Genomic DNA, 17,952 nt, shown 5'->3' on the forward strand with positions numbered 1-17,952 from the left:
CCAGCTCACTGGCCCACTAATTACATGCCTCCAGTAATACATACATTCTTCTTGTGACTAGCACTGGTTGGAAACGTATATTTCATTGCTGCAAACTTCAGCAGTGCCTTTTAATGGCTGGTATACTTTACAGTGGGTGACACCGTTTCAGCAGTGTGATGGTGTGTATGTGCGAGAAAGAGAAACAGGTCATCCACTAAAGAAACACTCCCACACAGACAACATGGGCTGAACAGGATCTCACTTACACACATTCTCAGAGTTCTCTGCTCGTATGCTTCAGTCAAGCTCTCTGTCAAACGATCCAGAAAGTGTGTCACTCAGTGCTCCGTGTTTCTGTCTTTCAGGTCACCTCAGCCGCCAGCCAGCCACGTGCGCCCCGGGGGCGGGAGAATGGAGGACAGCATGTGACCAGGGCCCCCCACTCCACTGTCGGCAGCATGCTTGGTCTCCGCTGGACGCTGGCTCTGTGTTTCTGGTGCTCTCTGCTCGCCTCGCTCCACACCCCGGCGTCCGCTGACGAGGAGGCCCACCTGGGAACGCCCCGAGAGACCGGGGGGCCCGGGGGAGACCCGCCCCCCTCATGGTTCCCGGTGAAACTTCCTTCCATCCCCTCATTACCATTTAAAATCCCCTCATTTTCATTTAAAATCCCTTCAGCTCCATTTAAAATCCCGTCCATCAACCTGGGTGGAGGGAGCTCCGAGAAGGACGCTGGGGTTCCCGGAAGCACAAGCGTGGTGCCGCCAGCCGCCCAGACCGGGACCACAGAGGCCCTCAAAGAAGAACAGTCTGGGTTTGGAGAAGAGGGTCCAGCTTTGCTTCAGACATCCAGCCACACTCCTCTGGGGCCCCTGGCCAGCTCTGCAGGGACAGCAGCTGATCTCTGGGGGACAAGCCCACCGACAGATGCAGCACACATAAACACACGCACAGCGCAGGGTCCTACCTCCTACCCGCCCCTGACTGTGTCCAGCAGGGATGACCTGTCCTCCATCACCACTGCCGCCACAAACACACCAACTCTAACACACACTTACCCATCAGCCAACACTGCCAAGACCCCAGGCTACGATGGGAGCACCACGACACGGGACTATGACAAGGATCCGACCCCTCACCATGACCCACTGGGGACTTTAACGCCATCAACTATCGCACCAGAAACCACAGTCCCCACTTCTATGATGATGTGGACACAACCAAAGGCTACCAGAAACCCAGCACAGGTGGAGACTACATTACCCAGACACCCTTCGGGTCCGGCCGGCCCGCATTCAACGCCACAGAGCAGGGCGACAACAAAACGGTTGGAGTCACCCGTTAGCGTTAGCTTCAACGCTAACGTAGCCACAAGCACAGAGAGTCAGCCATGGAAGAGCCCACCTGACCTGGGTGGGTCGGAGGCCAAGGCTGGGCCTGTGGAGGAGCGACCCCGGATCAACACTACCACGCGGGCGCGAGGACGATTAGAGGAGAACGACCCATACAGCCCTTCTCAACAGCCATGGGTTAACTCCCCAACACCAGGAGGTAAGGCTGGAGCCAAATAGATCAGTGGAAGTCATATCGACTTGGTAAACGTGATCAATTACGGCCTCCGTTGGGAGATCGTTCGTCTTTTCACGAAAAAGAAAGCTGTCAGTTGGTGGTTGATCAGAGTGATTGATGGTATCTGACCAGCAGCCTGACTCCCGTCCTCATCAATACTCCTAATATTTATTTTCTTTCTTGAGATTATCACAGATTTTAAATGAGAGGGTTTGCTCTGCAGGTGTATGCTAAGCAGAGGAACCTGTCCTGGAGAAGATTTAGTAATGTGAGTCAGAGACCAAACTGAATGTGTCTTTTCACAAAATCCAGAGTGAAAGGAGTGCATTCGTACGTGTGAATGATTCACATTCTTCCTAAGGGAATGGAAAGGTGACAGACATTATAATGCTTCTCTGTGCTCATGGGGGAAGCAGGACTAGGGAGAGTGTAGATAGGTAGGTCTGCTGTACAGAGGTTGTTTCATTGAATCACTTTCACATGACATTGAGGGATTCTCTTGGTCTCCTTCGCACATCCCCCTTCGCCATGGCTACCCACCATCCCCCCTCGCCATGGCTACCGTCGCTGCCCACGTCTGTCTGCGACCTGGATGCACAATAAGCTTCCTGGAAAACCCTCCCCTTTCACAGAAACATCCATCATAGAGGAGGTGAAAGGGCAGGTCTAGCAATGATGACATGATCATTACCAGCCAGAAGCTGGTGGGACGATGCCATGATGGATCTGCTAGCTCGATCATTCTAATAACACCTGGGTGATATAGTGGACCGGTGTGGTCTTGTACAATTAGCATGGTACTGGCAGAGCCCATAACCGAGATAACGGTCTAATATAATTTGAGAAGTCATTCTAAAACGTGAAATTAGATTATTAAGTATGAGGTTGTTTGTGACATGTGTGATGTGACATTGTGGTTTTAGATTAGCAATGTGTGAGATTAGTAATGTATGTTTGTTATGTTGGTGCTAGCGCAGTGCTAGCACAGTAGCGTGTGTGACAGTGTGTCAGTGCGCAGCCGTCTGTTCACCACAAGCAGGACTGTCTTTGTGGCATGTATCAGTATTCCAGAAGCATGCTCAGCAAAACAGCCGCTGTTCCTATGGGACCATCCCTTCGCCAGTCGCTGTTCATGGATGCTGAACATGTTCCTGGCCATTTAGTCCCTCTGTCTACCCCCATCTTCCTCCCTCCCCCCTCCTCCTCCCTCCCTCTCCTCTCCCCTCCTCCCTGAGGCGACTGAAGCTCGCACGATCACCAAAGGGCACCAGAGGAGAGTCAAATGCTGGGAAAAATAATAATCCTTTAAGGACAAGAACACCGTACGTCAATGTATTACCATACATGATCCTGGCATGGAAGGCTGTGCAGTGTTTAACAGGGAGGGCTTCTCTCTGCATGAGATGTGGAGGTCCTGTTCAAACACCCAGGGGGGGGGGGGGGGGGGGGGTGTTTAGTCTCCTCGCTGTCCTTGAAGAGGGTAAGACAGAAAGAAAGGCATGGTTGTCTCTCAAGACACAACACCAAGGTAGTCGATACCAAGGTCAATTATGAGAGATGAGACGAAGCACAGAGGAGAGGAGTGGGTGACTGAGGGAGGGAGGGAGGGGGGTGGCGAGGGGGATGAGAAATGAGGTCCTTTAAGCCCACTGCACTCCTTGATACCCATCTCCTCTCGTTCTCTCCCAAATAGGTTTTTCTCCCCCCCATCCCTCCCCCCTCTCTCTGCACCTGCATTAGCATATGGTGCACTAATGGGGGTTGGTGATACAAGACTACACCCATTATACATAGGCCTACTATGATTCAAAACATTCACTATCTCGACTGCATGCTATACAGATTCCATATTCAGCAGAACCAATGAATTATGAAAGACTGAATTGATTAGTAAAAGCGTTACAAGCACACATCTGCATTCCGCACACCAGTCATGTGACGGCATGGATACCTTATGTCATTAGACGCTACTGTAGCCTAGTGTCGCGATGATAGTAATCGGCACATCCGTTTTGAATGGCATTAACATCGTGATATAAGCTTAGTCTTTGACTGAACACAACAGACGCCAATCCCAAAGTGATTAAGGCTGATGCGTTTTAATAAAGTGGTTGGTGTAGCTCTTTAATCTTGGTCTATGACGCTGAGAGAAGATCCGATACAAACCACCACTTAGCGGTTAGCAAGGCCGGCTACCGTAAAGTGCCACTACGTTACCGTAGCAACCATGATTTTTTTGCTGGCGTGTGCGGATCCTGAGCGGTAAGGTCGCAAAACCATCGTCGGTCAGGCACATACACTTGTTACCGACGTTAACAAGAACACGTTAATCACCTCTCATTAATAGCTACCTACACAGTTTCCCATTGAAATATTAATTAAGAGTAGTCACGGAATGCAAATGCTATTCCACTGCAATGTCTAGACAAACTGCTGCTTCTTGATGCAATGTTCTCATTGGAATGTGCAACCAGAACAGAGAGGAAATTGCAGGATGAGATATTTTAGCTATTAAATCCACTTTCAATGACACGAGATAGATTATGAATATCTGGCTGTCTACTTGCCTATTGGATTTACCTTTTCTCTCTTATTACTTAGTCGGATGGTGTGTGTGTGTGTGTGTGTGTGTGTGAGAGATGGAGAAACAGAGAGAGAGAGACATGAGTGATAGATATTAGATGGTGTGCGTGTATGTGTGAGAGAGATAAGAGAGAGAGGGAGAGAAAGAGGAGGAGAGAAAGGGGGAGAGAGGGGGAGAGGGAGACACAGGGAGACACAGGAGTGTGCAAGAGGAAGTGGGAGCAGCATTATGCAGCATCATATCTAATCTTCTCTTCATTAATCAGTGGGTGAAGGACTGATTGAGAGAAGCATTTGGCAGTGTATCTCACTACGCTACAGTACAGCAGACCTAATGAACTGGCTCGTGAAACTACAGGGAACATTTCTGGTTGGCCAACATCTTCTGGTGCTAGGAGACAAAACAGACATCCTGTTTTTGAGGAGATGTTCATGGTCAACAGAGCCAAGTTCATTCCTCTCTGTCTGGAACAGTGAGACACAATCAAGTAACGACCTGCTTGAGACAGACTCAACGTTGCATGACAGGTAGCAGCCAGGCAGATGTTATGGTGCTATGCTGTGAGACCCAGCATGTTGACAGACTGTGACGGTTAAAGCGCTTCATCAGATCTAGAGAGTGGATCTGTTGAGATACTGCTTTCTCTCTGACAGACCCACATCTTTTCTCACAGTCACAAGATCTGTGTGCGTGTGTCTGTGTGTCGTCCAATCATGCAGTGTGTGTGTGTGTGTGTGTGTGTCGTCCAATCATGCAGTGTGTGTGTGTGTGTGTGTCGTCCAATCATGCAGTGTGTGTGTCTGCGTGCGGCATCCAACCATGCGTATCCATTCCAGATCCGTTTACAGCAGGAGGCTGTGGGAGAGACCTACTTAGAGCAGAGAGAAACGGTCCTCAGAATCATGCTCTCTCCCAAACACAGAACACTTACAAGCTAGAAAACATGATCTGTATCCCAGATGAACCTCCTCACCACAGCAGTACAAACACACACGCTAGAGGCAGACACATGCACCAACCACACACGCACAAACCAAATACACACCAACACAAGAGTCAGACACACAGACACAACTCTTGGTTGTACACGGTTCAGCCTGATCAGCTGTATCGGAGCACTGACTTACGTAACTTTGTGATGAGCAGATATTACAGCTGCAGGCTGCTGCAGGAGGCTGGCACATGACAGTAGAGCATGGAGAGAGAGGGAGAGAGAGAGGGAGAGAGAGAGGGAGAGGGAGAGACAGAAAGAGAGATGGGAAGAAAGAGAGACAGTGAGAGAGACAAAAGAGAGACACAGAAGAGAGAGAGAGGGAGAGAGAGAGGGAGAGAACGAGGGAGAGAAATAGACACAGTGAGAGGGAGGGAGAGACAGCAGTGAGAGAGACAGGAGAGAGAGAGAAAGAGAGAGAGAGAGACAGAAGAGAGAGAAAGGAGAGAGAGAGCCAGCAGTGAGAGAGACATGAGAGAGAGAGAGAGAGAGAGAGAGAGAGAGAGAGAGAGAGAGAGAGAGAGAGAGAGAGAGAGAGAGAGAAAGGAGAGAGAGCCAGCAGTGAGAGAGACATGAGAGAGAAAGAGAGAGAGAGAGAGAGAGAGAGAGAGAGAGAGAGAGGAGAGAAAGACAGCAGTGAGAGAGAGGAGAGAGAGACAGCATTTAGAGAGATGTGAGAGGATGCAGTACCACTCCCTCGTTCAATGTCCCTCTTCCTGTGCTTTGGTGCAAAGCTCCTTCCTCCTGCTAGTGAACACTAACACAGGAGCCAGCTAGCCTCCTGGCTCCACAGCTCTGCCTCCCGATGGCTCCACGCCAGCTAGCTTCTCCTCATCTAGTCAGCCACCACACACAGCATATAACCGTATTATACAGCACCATATACCATACACTGTTTATACACTAGTAGATTAAAGCAGAGGAGAGATACAATAAAGTACAATTGAGTATAGCAGAGTCCTCATCAATGATGCAAACTTAGTTTTAGAAAAAAATTTTCGAAAAAGAAAAATAATTTACCTTTCAAAATGTTATTTTAAAATTTCTTCTCATAAAAAAAGAAAACAACTTTTTAAAAGGTATTTTTTCAACCTTTTGAAACTTTTGTTCCACTAATTGCACTCCTTATATAACCATATATATACATATATCACTATATAACATTCAAAAAGTTTCACTTTACTGTATTTCTGACTTGCTCTCTGGACCCAGTCAACACCGTTTTGTCACTGAAGGAAAGAACACAGACTGTGTTAAATCACCCCCCCCCCCCCCCCCCCCCCCGCTCTGTGTCTTAGAACTCTGGGTTTAGCTCTGTTTTCATCTTGTTATGTCTAGAAAGTGGATGATGTTGTTTTGGTTCGTAACAGACCAGGCTAAATGTACTCTACTATGTACACACACACACACAGGGAGGGAGGGAGGTCAGACTGCAAGGTCCAGACTACAGTGTTTCGGATGGATAGGCAAAGCTAAGTGGATGAGAGACCGATCCGTTTGACATAACTGGGTTAAGAAAAATATTCCCTCTATCCTACCACACAGTCTGACACTCAAGCAGAGCACACTGAGGTTAAGTCCCTCCTCTGCAAGCTCAAGATTACCGCCTCATTACAGTCATCTCTGATTCACTAACTCCTTATTTGACTTAGGCTGGGAAGTGCACTGTTTTGGTTGGATTGCTGTAAAAAGGAAGTGTAGTGGTCTGACCTGTGTGTCTGTGACAGCAGAGCCTGTGGATGAGGAGGAGACGTCAGGGGGTCTCCTGGACACCGGCTGGGATGTGAAGACAACAGAAGGAGCCAACACCAAAACGTCCTTGACTACAGGTCTGTTCGACACACATACACACACACATTCATACACATCCACGCTCACACACATACATACTGTTTACCCACACACTATAGCTCCCATCAGGTCCCTCGTATTCAAACCAGTGCTTGCATCATTCTGACTTAAGATAAGACAGAACGAGGCATCATGTTTGCTTCAAGAGCCAGACAGGTCGTTTACTGCTGCAGCTCCTGCAGTCTGTCTGCTGTGAGGCAGGGCAGCATGGCTCCTGCAGTCTGTCTGCTGTGAGGCAGGGCAGCAGGGTTCTGCTGTGAGGCAGGGCAGCAGGGTTCTGCTGTGAGGCAGGGCAGCAGGGTTCTGCTGTGAGGCAGGGCAGCAGGGTTCTGCTGTGAGGCAGGGCAGCATGGTCCTGCATCTCTGACCTGGAGACACTAATTGCTTCCAAAGGGAGGAGATACAAACTGTTGGTTCAAGCTGTGTTTCTGAACCATCCCCCTGCAGCTCACTGGATAAGAGCTTCTCTGCTCCTCACACAACCTCTGTCTCCATCACAGGTTCAACACATAACTACACCTCTGGTGGTCCCTGTCATTATTACATTTCATGAATTATGAAAATCCTATAGAGATTTCTTCTTTTTTTTTGCCACTATATTCTCTGTGGCGGATGTAACCCACATTACTGGCCTGAAATAGCTCATTGGAGTCACCTGATTTTCCCAAATAGAGCAGTTCCATGTGCTGCAGTTCAAACGCAGGGTGACTGGTGCAGGCCTCTAACGTGCAGTATCTGCATGGACAGGAGGATTTCCTTCAATGCCCCAGTGACCATTAATAATAGAATCACAACATCCACTTGACTTAATGAGGCTGTAAGAAGTTTGGATGATTTGATCCAGTTGTGTGATAAGTCAATCTTGTTTGTGATTAGATGTAATCTCTCCCTCCCTCCGGCCCGGTCTACCCTGCTCCTCAACATGCAGGAGGACACTCCTCCTACTGTCTCTGGAAAGAGTGAACATTGAAACAAAGCCTTGGTGTTCTCCCAGGCTGACGTCACTCAAGATGGAGGCTGCTACAAAAGACCAGTCCGGTTCCAAAGTCCTGTCGTTATGGGATTCTCTTTTGAAACCCATTTAAAATACTGTTGCCCTGTTTTCTTACAGACCGCAGATGATTTATGATAGCGGTCGAGCGCAGATTTCAGACAGAGTAAGATGTGGACAGGACAAATCCAGGGTTGGATGAAGTCTTCAGCAGTGATATGGGGCATGGCCTCAACGAATGCCCCTTCTGACTTACCTAATTCTGCTGTGTTCCATGTTTACCAACAAACGGAACCGACAGAAACACAAACGACATCCACGTAGGTTGATCATCAAAGTTTATCTGAGAATCTGACAGGTCACCGAACATCCCACAGTGCAGTTGACCTGACCACGCTATCTCGGTCACTCACTCACATTCAAACACACCAATCAGGCCACTGGCACGCCGGTCGGACGCTCCAATTGGTAGATTGATTGACCCCAGCTTCCTGGCAGGACAGTCTGGGGAGGGTCCAGAGGCCGGTCCTGTTTTCCACCCCGCGCCGGCCGGCTGCCAGGGCGTCGCCCGGGAAGGTAAACAATCAGGACGGACACGCAGCGCGCCTGCCACAACACAACACACCCTTATCAGAGGGTGGGCCTATCACTCACACTTCCTGTTTGTCTCAAACTCCGCCCACACGAGGAGGGTGACTGTTATTACAGGATGACATCATTAATGTGCAGGCACCAGTTCTTGTTACAGTTCCTTCCGTTAACAAAGACGTGACTAAAACAGCGACCTGGGTCCGAATCCGGCCCGGGCACTTGCCTGCATCCCTCCACCCCCCCCCCCCCCCCCCTCTCTCCCCCTGCCTTCATTGTCTTCATTGAACTGTCCAATAAAGCATGAAAAGACAAAAACAATAAAAAAAAAACAAGACAAGAATGGGGTCCCCTCAGAGGCATCATGCAGCTGCTGCAGGGATGACATGTTCACCAGGGTCCCCAAACCGACACCAACACGTCTGTCTCTCTCTGCCAGATCGCTGCTCACTCCTCTCCTGTTTCATTTCCAGCTATTAAAGATTCAGCCTAATTAGAGAACGCGGCATCAATCCCAAAACAAAGCATCTTTAAACCACCGTCACTCGGTATTTCTCAGTTGGACCTGCGATTAAGCTCACAACGCAACTGTCAAGCGTAATAAATAAAAATATATAAATTGCGATGTCGCTAGACAGATCACTCGCGGTGGATTTTTTCTGAGCTTGGTGTTTTCATCCCGATCTGGTGCAGTGATTCAGCTTAGGAGGCCTCAGTGACAGACCTCAGTGACAGACCTCAGAGACAGGCCTGGTGACAGACCTGGTGACAGACCTCAGTGACAGACCTCAGAGACAGACCTGGTGACAGACCTCAGTGACAGACCTCAGAGACAGGCCTGGTGACAGACCTCAGTGACAGACCTCAGAGACAGGCCTGGTGACAGACCTCAGTGACAGACCTCAGAGACAGACCTGGTGACAGACCTTGTGACAGACCTCAGAGACAGACCTCAGAGACAGACCTGGTGACAGACCTTGTGACAGACCTCAGAGACAGACCTCAGAGACAGACCTGGTGACAGACCTTGTGACAGACCTCAGAGACAGACCTGGTGACAGACCTGGTGACAGACCTCAGAGACAGACCTCAGAGACAGACCTGGTGACAGACCTGGTGACAGACCTCAGAGACAGACCTCAGAGACAGACCTGGTGACAGACCTGGTGACAGACCTGGTGACAGACCTCAGAGACAGACCTCAGAGACAGACCTGGTGACAGACCTGGTGACAGACCTCAGAGACAGACCTCAGAGACAGACCTCAGAGACAGACCTGGTGACAGACCTGGTGACAGACCTGGTGACAGACCTCAGAGACAGACCTGGTGACAGACCTGGTGACAGACCTGGTGACAGACCTCAGAGACAGACCTGGTGACAGACCTGGTGACAGACCTGGTGACAGACCTCAGAGACAGACCTCAGAAACAGACCTGGTGACAGACCTGGTGACAGACCTGGTGACAGACCTCAGAGACAGACCTCAGAGACAGACCTCAGAGACAGACCTGGTGACAGACCTGGTGACAGACCTGGTGACAGACCTCAGAGACAGACCTCAGAGACAGACCTGGTGACAGACCTGGTGACAGACCTGGTGACAGACCTCAGAGACAGACCTCAGAGACAGACCTGGTGACAGACCTGGTGACAGACCTGGTGACAGACCTCAGAGACAGACCTCAGAGACAGACCTCAGAGACAGACCTGGTGACAGACCTGGTGACAGACCTCAGAGACAGACCTGGTGACAGACCTGGTGACAGACCTGGTGACAGACCTCAGAGACAGACCTCAGAGACAGACCTCAGAGACAGACCTGGTGACAGACCTGGTGACAGACCTGGTGACAGACCTCAGAGACAGACCTCAGAGACAGACCTGGTGACAGACCTGGTGACAGACCTGGTGACAGACCTGGTGACAGACCTCAGAGACAGACCTCAGAGACAGACCTCAGAGACAGATCTCAGAGACAGACCTCAGAGACAGACCTTGTGACAGACCTGGTGACAGACCTGGTGACAGACCTCAGAGACAGACCTCAGAGACAGACCTGGTGACAGACCTGGTGACAGACCTGGTGACAGACCTCAGAGACAGACCTCAGAGACAGACCTGGTGACAGACCTGGTGACAGACCTGGTGACAGACCTCAGAGACAGACCTCAGAGACAGACCTCAGAGACAGACCTGGTGACAGACCTGGTGACAGACCTGGTGACAGACCTGGTGACAGACCTCAGAGACAGACCTCAGAGACAGACCTGGTGACAGACCTGGTGACAGACCTCAGAGACAGACCTCAGAGACAGACCTCAGAGACAGACCTGGTGACAGACCTGGTGACAGACCTGACAGACCTCAGAGACAGACCTCAGAGACAGACCTCAGAGACAGACCTCAGAGACAGACCTGGTGACAGACCTGACAGACCTCAGAGACAGACCTCAGAGACAGACCTGGTGACAGACCTGGTGACAGACCTGACAGACCTCAGAGACAGACCTCAGAGACAGACCTCAGAGACAGACCTCAGAGACAGACCTGACAGACCTGGTGACAGACCTGGTGACAGACCTCAGAGACAGACCTGACAGACCTGACAGACCTGACAGACCTGACAGACCTCAGAGACAGACCTGGTGACAGACCTGACAGAGACAGACCTCAGAGACAGACCTCAGAGACAGACCAGGGTGACAGACCTGGTGACAGACCTGGTGACAGACCTGGTGACAGACCTCAGAGACAGACCTGGTGACAGACCTGGTGACAGACCTGGTGACAGACCTCAGAGACAGACCTCAGAGACAGACCTGGTGACAGACCTGGTGACAGACCTGGTGACAGACCTCAGAGACAGACCTCAGAGACAGACCTCAGAGACAGACCTGGTGACAGACCTGGTGACAGACCTCAGAGACAGACCTCAGAGACAGACCTGGTGACAGACCTGGTGACAGACCTCAGAGACAGACCTGGTGACAGACCTGGTGACAGACCTGGTGACAGACCTCAGAGACAGACCTCAGAGACAGACCTCAGAGACAGACCTGGTGACAGACCTGGTGACAGACCTGGTGACAGACCTCAGAGACAGACCTCAGAGACAGACCTGGTGACAGACCTGGTGACAGACCTGGTGACAGACCTGGTGACAGACCTCAGAGACAGACCTCAGAGACAGACCTCAGAGACAGATCTCAGAGACAGACCTCAGAGACAGACCTTGTGACAGACCTGGTGACAGACCTCAGAGACAGACCTCAGAGACAGACCTCAGAGACAGACCTGGTGACAGACCTGGTGACAGACCTGGTGACAGACCTCAGAGACAGACCTCAGAGACAGACCTGGTGACAGACCTGGTGACAGACCTCAGAGACAGACCTCAGAGACAGACCTGGTGACAGACCTGGTGACAGACCTGGTGACAGACCTCAGAGACAGACCTCAGAGACAGACCTCAGAGACAGACCTCAGAGACAGACCTTGTGACAGCCTGTGTGCCAGCAGCAGACAGCAGCAGCTCTTGGCAGGAAAGCTCTGAGGTTTGTGTTTACGCCCCTGTTCTGAAGCACCAGACACTCTGTCTTTGATAAGCAGTGGGAAGGAGGCATGTTAGTGCTCCAGCTTCCTGGTTACAGCAGAAGTACTCTGGTCTACTGATGAGGGCCAAATAAGGTCTGGACACACACACACACATACACAGACACACAGAGACGCGTTCTCTCTCCCTTTCAATCAAAGACATTGGAGCTAGCTGCAGGGTTACTATGACACCAAGTCACATGGGCACCCACACCGTCACCCTCCCCCCACCCACCACCACCACCCCCCGCTCCCCACAGCTAAACACGTTAGAGCTTAATGGAGCCAGCAAGAGGAAGCTAGCATCGAGGAACAGTTACAGAGACGGAGGTAGGGAGGGAGGTAGGGAAGGAGGGAGGGAGGGTAAATGACAAGCAGGAAGAAGAATGACAGCGAGAGGTAAAAACTGTACAGGAAAGAAAGAGACCAAATATGCCAGACCCACCAGACGTTGCTTGTTTTCCTCCAAGAGGAAACTGGTTTCTAAAGACCCACCCCACCTCTGGGTGTCACCCTCTCTGCTGGCTCTGTTCTGATGTCATGAACAATACTGAGCATTACAGGACTGGGGCAGGGTGGGGCAGCATTACAGGACTGGGGCAGGGTGGGGCAGCATTACAGGACTGGGGCAGGGTGGGGCAGCATTACAGGACTGGGGCAGGGTGGGGTGGGGCAGAACAGACAAGGGTCGCACTTCTAATCCAAAAATAACATCCAAGCAAGGTTTTTCTTTTTTTCTCTATTTCCGAGGAAAATGTTTTAGTTTAATGACTTGTGGGTTTTGATGTGGGTGAATCTGAGACTTGTACCCACACGCTATAATACCACTAGACACGCTATATGACATATACATATATAACACCACTAGGCACGCTATATGACATATACATATATAACACCACTAGACACGCTATATGACATATACATATATAACACCACTAGACACGCTATATGACATATACATATATAACACCACTAGACATGATGTATTTTCCATTTGAGATGGAAGTCAAAACATGACACTACACTCAAATATGCTCAAATATGCTGCCACCCAACCCAGCACGGTACGATCATGTATGGACAGTGATATCATGGGATCCTAATGCATCACATAATCAAATCATACTTACTATAAAGATCATTTCTAAATAATCTTATTTTGTTGACACATCACAGGTCACCATGACACCCAGCATCTGGACATGCATCCAGTCCTGTTTCTGTTTCGTAGTGTGTGTGTGTTTCCCCTTTGAAGAAACCTTCTGCTCGTTCCTCTCTATCTCGGTAGTCCATCAAGGAGCCTGGCTCTTAATGATGGTCTCTGATAGGCCGTGTGCAGAATGACTGATGAGGCTGTGAGTGTGTCTGCAGGACAGTACTGCTCCTCTATCAGGAGGACACCCACGGGGTGGAAGGTTAGCCTGCTGGGATGATGCTGCCTCGGGTCTAAAGATCTCGTTTGATGGAAGCAGAGAAGCCAAACCCACAAATCCCAGTCATCTCCTTCTTATTTCACTTACAAACAGCGTCTTTAAACAAGGGCTGTTGAGAGCATTAATGAGTGTAACAGACATCTCAACAGTGTTTGTACAAGCGCTTATTTACAACTTCAAGAGCCACTCCCTCGTTGGTTGAGCCAAACCAGCAGTTAGTCCCTCTCTGCTGTAAACTACGTACAGTACAATCAGAATTAGCTGTGTTTGTATCACAACAACAGATGTCGACTCTGAGCTTATGTAATACGAGGAAGGCAGAAGGCAGAAGGCAGAAGGCAGAAGGCAGCGTGGTCGACCACAGCTCCTGGCAAGCCCCTCCTGCCCTGCCTGCCTCACCCCCTCCTGCCCTGCCTGCCTCACCCCCTCCTGCCCTGCCTGCCTCACCCCCTCCTGCCCTGCCTGCCTCACCCCCTCCTGCCCTGCCTGTCTCACCCCCTCCTGCCCTGCCTGTCTCACCCCCTCCTGCCCTGCCTGTCTCACCCCCTCCTGCCCTGCCAGTCTCACCCCCTCGTGCCCTGCCAGTCTCACCCCCTCCTTCCCTTCCGGTCTCACCCGCTCCTGTCTCTCCAGAAGATGAAGGCATTAGAAGGAGAGACAGCTTTGATAGCTTTGGCACTGAGCCAGAGTGTCTTGGTGTGTTAGAAGTCTCCCTGTTTTCTGTGGATGTGCCTGCCTGAGTGATGCCCTCTAGTGGTGAATTGCTGATACTTCCAGTTTGAAAAACATTTGTTTTGGTGACTGTAGATGTGAAGGAACATCTCGCCCTGTGCTGGGAGCAGCGGAACACTCAGCTTACATATTACATGTTCATTAATGATTCATCCCTTCATCTCACTGTCATGGCACTGACATGTGAACACGCCAGTGAGAAATTGCTTCTGGGAAGAGCTGAAAATTTGATGGAATTGAAATTGAAACCGTGTCTCTCTCCTCTCCCGCCCCCCCATTTCCCAGGCTCCCCCCCTGACGCTGAAGACTGGCTTACCGACTCGACGGCCAGCGACTTCACCTTCCTCCCGGACTGCAACCAGGAACGTTCCGGAATCTGCAACTCCTCCGACACCTGGGTGTTCCCCACCGTCTCCACGGTTACGCCTACCGCCAACGCCACCTCCAGCAACGCCACCAACCACCCCTCCCTGATCCTGGCCCCGCCCATGTTTGTCCCTCTCCACTCTGATTGGAACAGCGCCCTGGCGGCTTGGGGGCTGGCGTGGGAAGCCCACGTCTACGGCCTGGGGTCCCTGTTCGCCCTGGTGACCCTGGCGTCGGCCCTCAACCTGCTGTGCCTGCCCCTGCGCTGCCCCTCCGGGTGCGGCTACTTCGCTCTGGTCAGCCTGTTCCTCCTGGCGGCAGGCTGCACGCGGGCCTTCTCCCTCCTCTACGACGCCTACGGCCACCTGGACCGCCTGGCCTCGGCAGAAGCCTCCCTCCTGCTGTGTGAGGCCCCGTTCCCCTGCCTCACGGCGGCATTCGGCCTGGTGTTCCTCCTGCTCTCCATGCGCTCTAGGATGCAGCTGTCCTACTCTGCCTTCCAGAGGCCCTGCTTCCTGGCCTGCCTTGTGTTGCTGCACTTCCTGGCAGCCTTTGGGCCAGCCGCGCTGCTGAAGTTCTACCACCAGAGGGCGACCTTTCGCCTCTTCCTCTCGCTGGTCTCTCGCGGGGCGTTCGTGGCTCTGGCCTCGTTCCTGTCGGCGGCGTATTTCGTGTTCTACTGCTACGTGCGGGCGGACTCCAAGCACATCTACCACCTCAACAACACCTCGCCCACACCAGCCGAGCGCTACAACCGCTGCCCGTTTGCCGAGAGCCGGTCCTGGGACCGAGCGGCGGCCACGGTGTGCCTGTCGGCCCTGTTCTCTCTGGCCTGTGCCGGGCTGCAGCTCTACGCCATGCTCCACGCCCTCGGCCTGGCCGGCGGGGCCCAAGTCTTCCGCCCCTGGCCGTGGTGGACCTTCCAGTTGAGCTGCAGGGTCTGCGAGGTGGGGGTCTGCCTAACCCTGGCCTTGGTGGTGGCCCAGCCGGTGTACTGCTCCGATCACCTCCCGCAGGCCGCTAGCTGCTGGACAGAGCTGCTAGCCGCCAAGTCCCCCATCATCCCCGGGAGCTACCAGTGGACTCTGAGCCACCAGGAGAAGCTGGCCATCTGCGACCCGGTGGGCCACGGAGAGACCGAGTGCCTGCCTCTTTACACGCTGGTGGACGAGAGGCTGGGCAGCAGCCTGAACGGCCTGGACCTCCTCTACCACAGCAACCAGGGCCTGGCCTACCGGGACCTGGACCTGCCGGGGCCCTGTCCGCAGGGGGACCCAGTGGGAGGAGCCGCGTCCGGGGGCTCGTCCTTCACCAGCGACTCCACGGCCGACCTGAGGCCTCCCTCGCCCATCAACCTGCGGCGCAGCATCGACGAGGCGCTCTTCAGCGACGCCCTGTTTCCCATGAGCCTCTTTGGGCCTTCCAGACCTTTCCGCTGCAGCGATCTGTCCCTCAACGGTCCCCTGGGGCCCCCCAACGGAGACCAGGCTCTCCGGGAGACCCTCTCGGCCGACCCGGGCCTGTACCGGACCTCGTCCTGTGTGGACGTGGCGCCCCAGCCCTCGGCTCCTCGTACAGGGGACGCCTCGTCCCCCCAGTCGCTCTCCTCCTCTGCCAGCTCCTCGCCAGACCGCTGGAGGGGAACCTCCTCCTCCTGTTCCCTGTACAGACCCTCCCTCGGGGACTCATCGCTGGTCCTCTGCTCCAGCCCCAATGGGCTCGGTCCTGGGAGCTCCGGCCGTGAAGTGCCCCCAGGGAGCCAGGGAGCTCACCCCCAGGGACGGTACCTCACTCTGGGGTCGGCCTCTCAGGAGAGTCTGGACCTGGACGTCTCCTCCGAGGCAGACCGGTCCGTCCAGGAGGAGTTCATGAGCGCGTGTCGGCAGATTGACGCTCTGAGCGTCTGTAGTGAGACGATTGACCTGTAGGGGGAGCTGTGAAGGGGGTCAAGGCCGATTTTGGCGGGTGTTCTTGTTGAAGTAAGCAAGATGGTCGTTTTCAAAGGTGATTATAAGTTCCTTCTGAGTTCTTTCTTGGTTGAGGAAAAGTTTGATTGTGCCAAATGCTTTAGGGTTTGTGGATCAAGATTGTTTGAAATGAAACACCGAAATGTTTGTTTGCTAATGTTTCTGAGGGACCTTTTAAGTGCCACAGAAAGCCATGACATGGGTAATTTGTAAGTGACTTTTTCATGTTTGATATTGGATGTTGCAGTTTGATACTCGTACATACAACGTATGGATGTCCTTGTACATTTGGATATAGGGGCCAGGGACAGTAATACATTTGTACAAACCCTATTTTGCAATTAGATACAACTGTGATTATAATAAGCACTTATTACATGACTACTGAAAACATTAGACAAGTATATACTTTCAAGTCTAATAGAATAATATTGTCTTTCAATGCCAAGTTGCTTTGATGCAGTTAATATCATAGTACTCTGTATGTAAGCCTCTAGTTGCCCTCCATGCAGTTTCCTTTGTACCAGCTGGGTTTTCCAGCTCCGTCGTAGCAAAACTGCAGTGCCCTCTCCAGGCAGGATGTCTTTACTGCGAGGCAGCTGCAAAACTGCAGTACACTGTACTGTCCAAAACCAGCTTCACTAATTTATTCATGTGTTAAAAATATAATTATTACCCGTGTTCGAGATACTCTTGAATAAACACATACAAATGATTTTGCTTGTCTTCCTTCATTTGACATCCTAGTTTCACACGTCAAACAGTTTCTTCAGACATGGATTAAGCCTCGTCCTAGAATCAACTTTTCAAACTGAGATTTTTAGGATGAGGCTTAATCCACGTCTGGGAAACCGGTTCTGCATGATTATGTATGTTTCCATGACAAGAGACAACACTCACAGTTCATTTGACTTATTTATTTTACAATATTTAACAGAAAAAGCATAATCTAAATCTGTTGCGTGTCCGGTTGTAAACAAGGTCAGGATTTTAACACACATGGCAGACTGCAAACAGCCATCAATTCCAAATGGACAGAGGTTTATAATTCTCCATCTTTAGGTACATTTACCTACAAATCCTACAAACTGCAAAAGCCTCATTGGTCCTTCTGACCTGTGAGAGGAAAACGTACATCAGCACAGCGACCGCTAACACATCCTAGAAAAGATCTGGCGAAAGGACACTGATCACGACATTAGAAAACGCATTTTCCTACATCTGCCGACTTACAGGAATACTTTACAATATTGTAAAAGTGACACAAAAGGAGGAGAGCGAGGGCGTGTGGTGTCGTG

General features: G+C 51.5%; 1 protein-coding gene across 2 annotated transcripts; it reads left to right on the plus strand.

Annotated features, from left to right (window-relative positions):
- The first annotated feature begins 291 nt into the window (after positions 1-291).
- Positions 292-17,362, plus strand: LOC124462958 (proline-rich transmembrane protein 4-like). Of its 2 annotated transcripts, none has more exons than XM_047014685.1 (3): positions 292-1,533; positions 6,854-6,955; positions 14,607-17,362. In XM_047014685.1, the coding sequence occupies exons 1-3, from the start codon at positions 441-443 to the stop codon at positions 16,613-16,615; spliced, it is 3,204 nt and encodes a 1,067-aa protein (XP_046870641.1). In that variant the 5' UTR covers positions 292-440; the 3' UTR covers positions 16,616-17,362. The 2 variants fall into 2 exon arrangements, with proteins under 2 accessions (XP_046870641.1, XP_046870642.1); XM_047014686.1 differs by having other exon boundaries at positions 6,857-6,955.
- The last annotated feature ends 590 nt before the right edge of the window (positions 17,363-17,952 follow it).

The sequence above is a fragment of the Hypomesus transpacificus genome, unplaced genomic scaffold (genome assembly GCF_021917145.1).
Source record: "Hypomesus transpacificus isolate Combined female unplaced genomic scaffold, fHypTra1 scaffold_266, whole genome shotgun sequence".
In the NCBI taxonomy this organism is placed as follows: Eukaryota; Metazoa; Chordata; class Actinopteri; order Osmeriformes; family Osmeridae; genus Hypomesus; species Hypomesus transpacificus.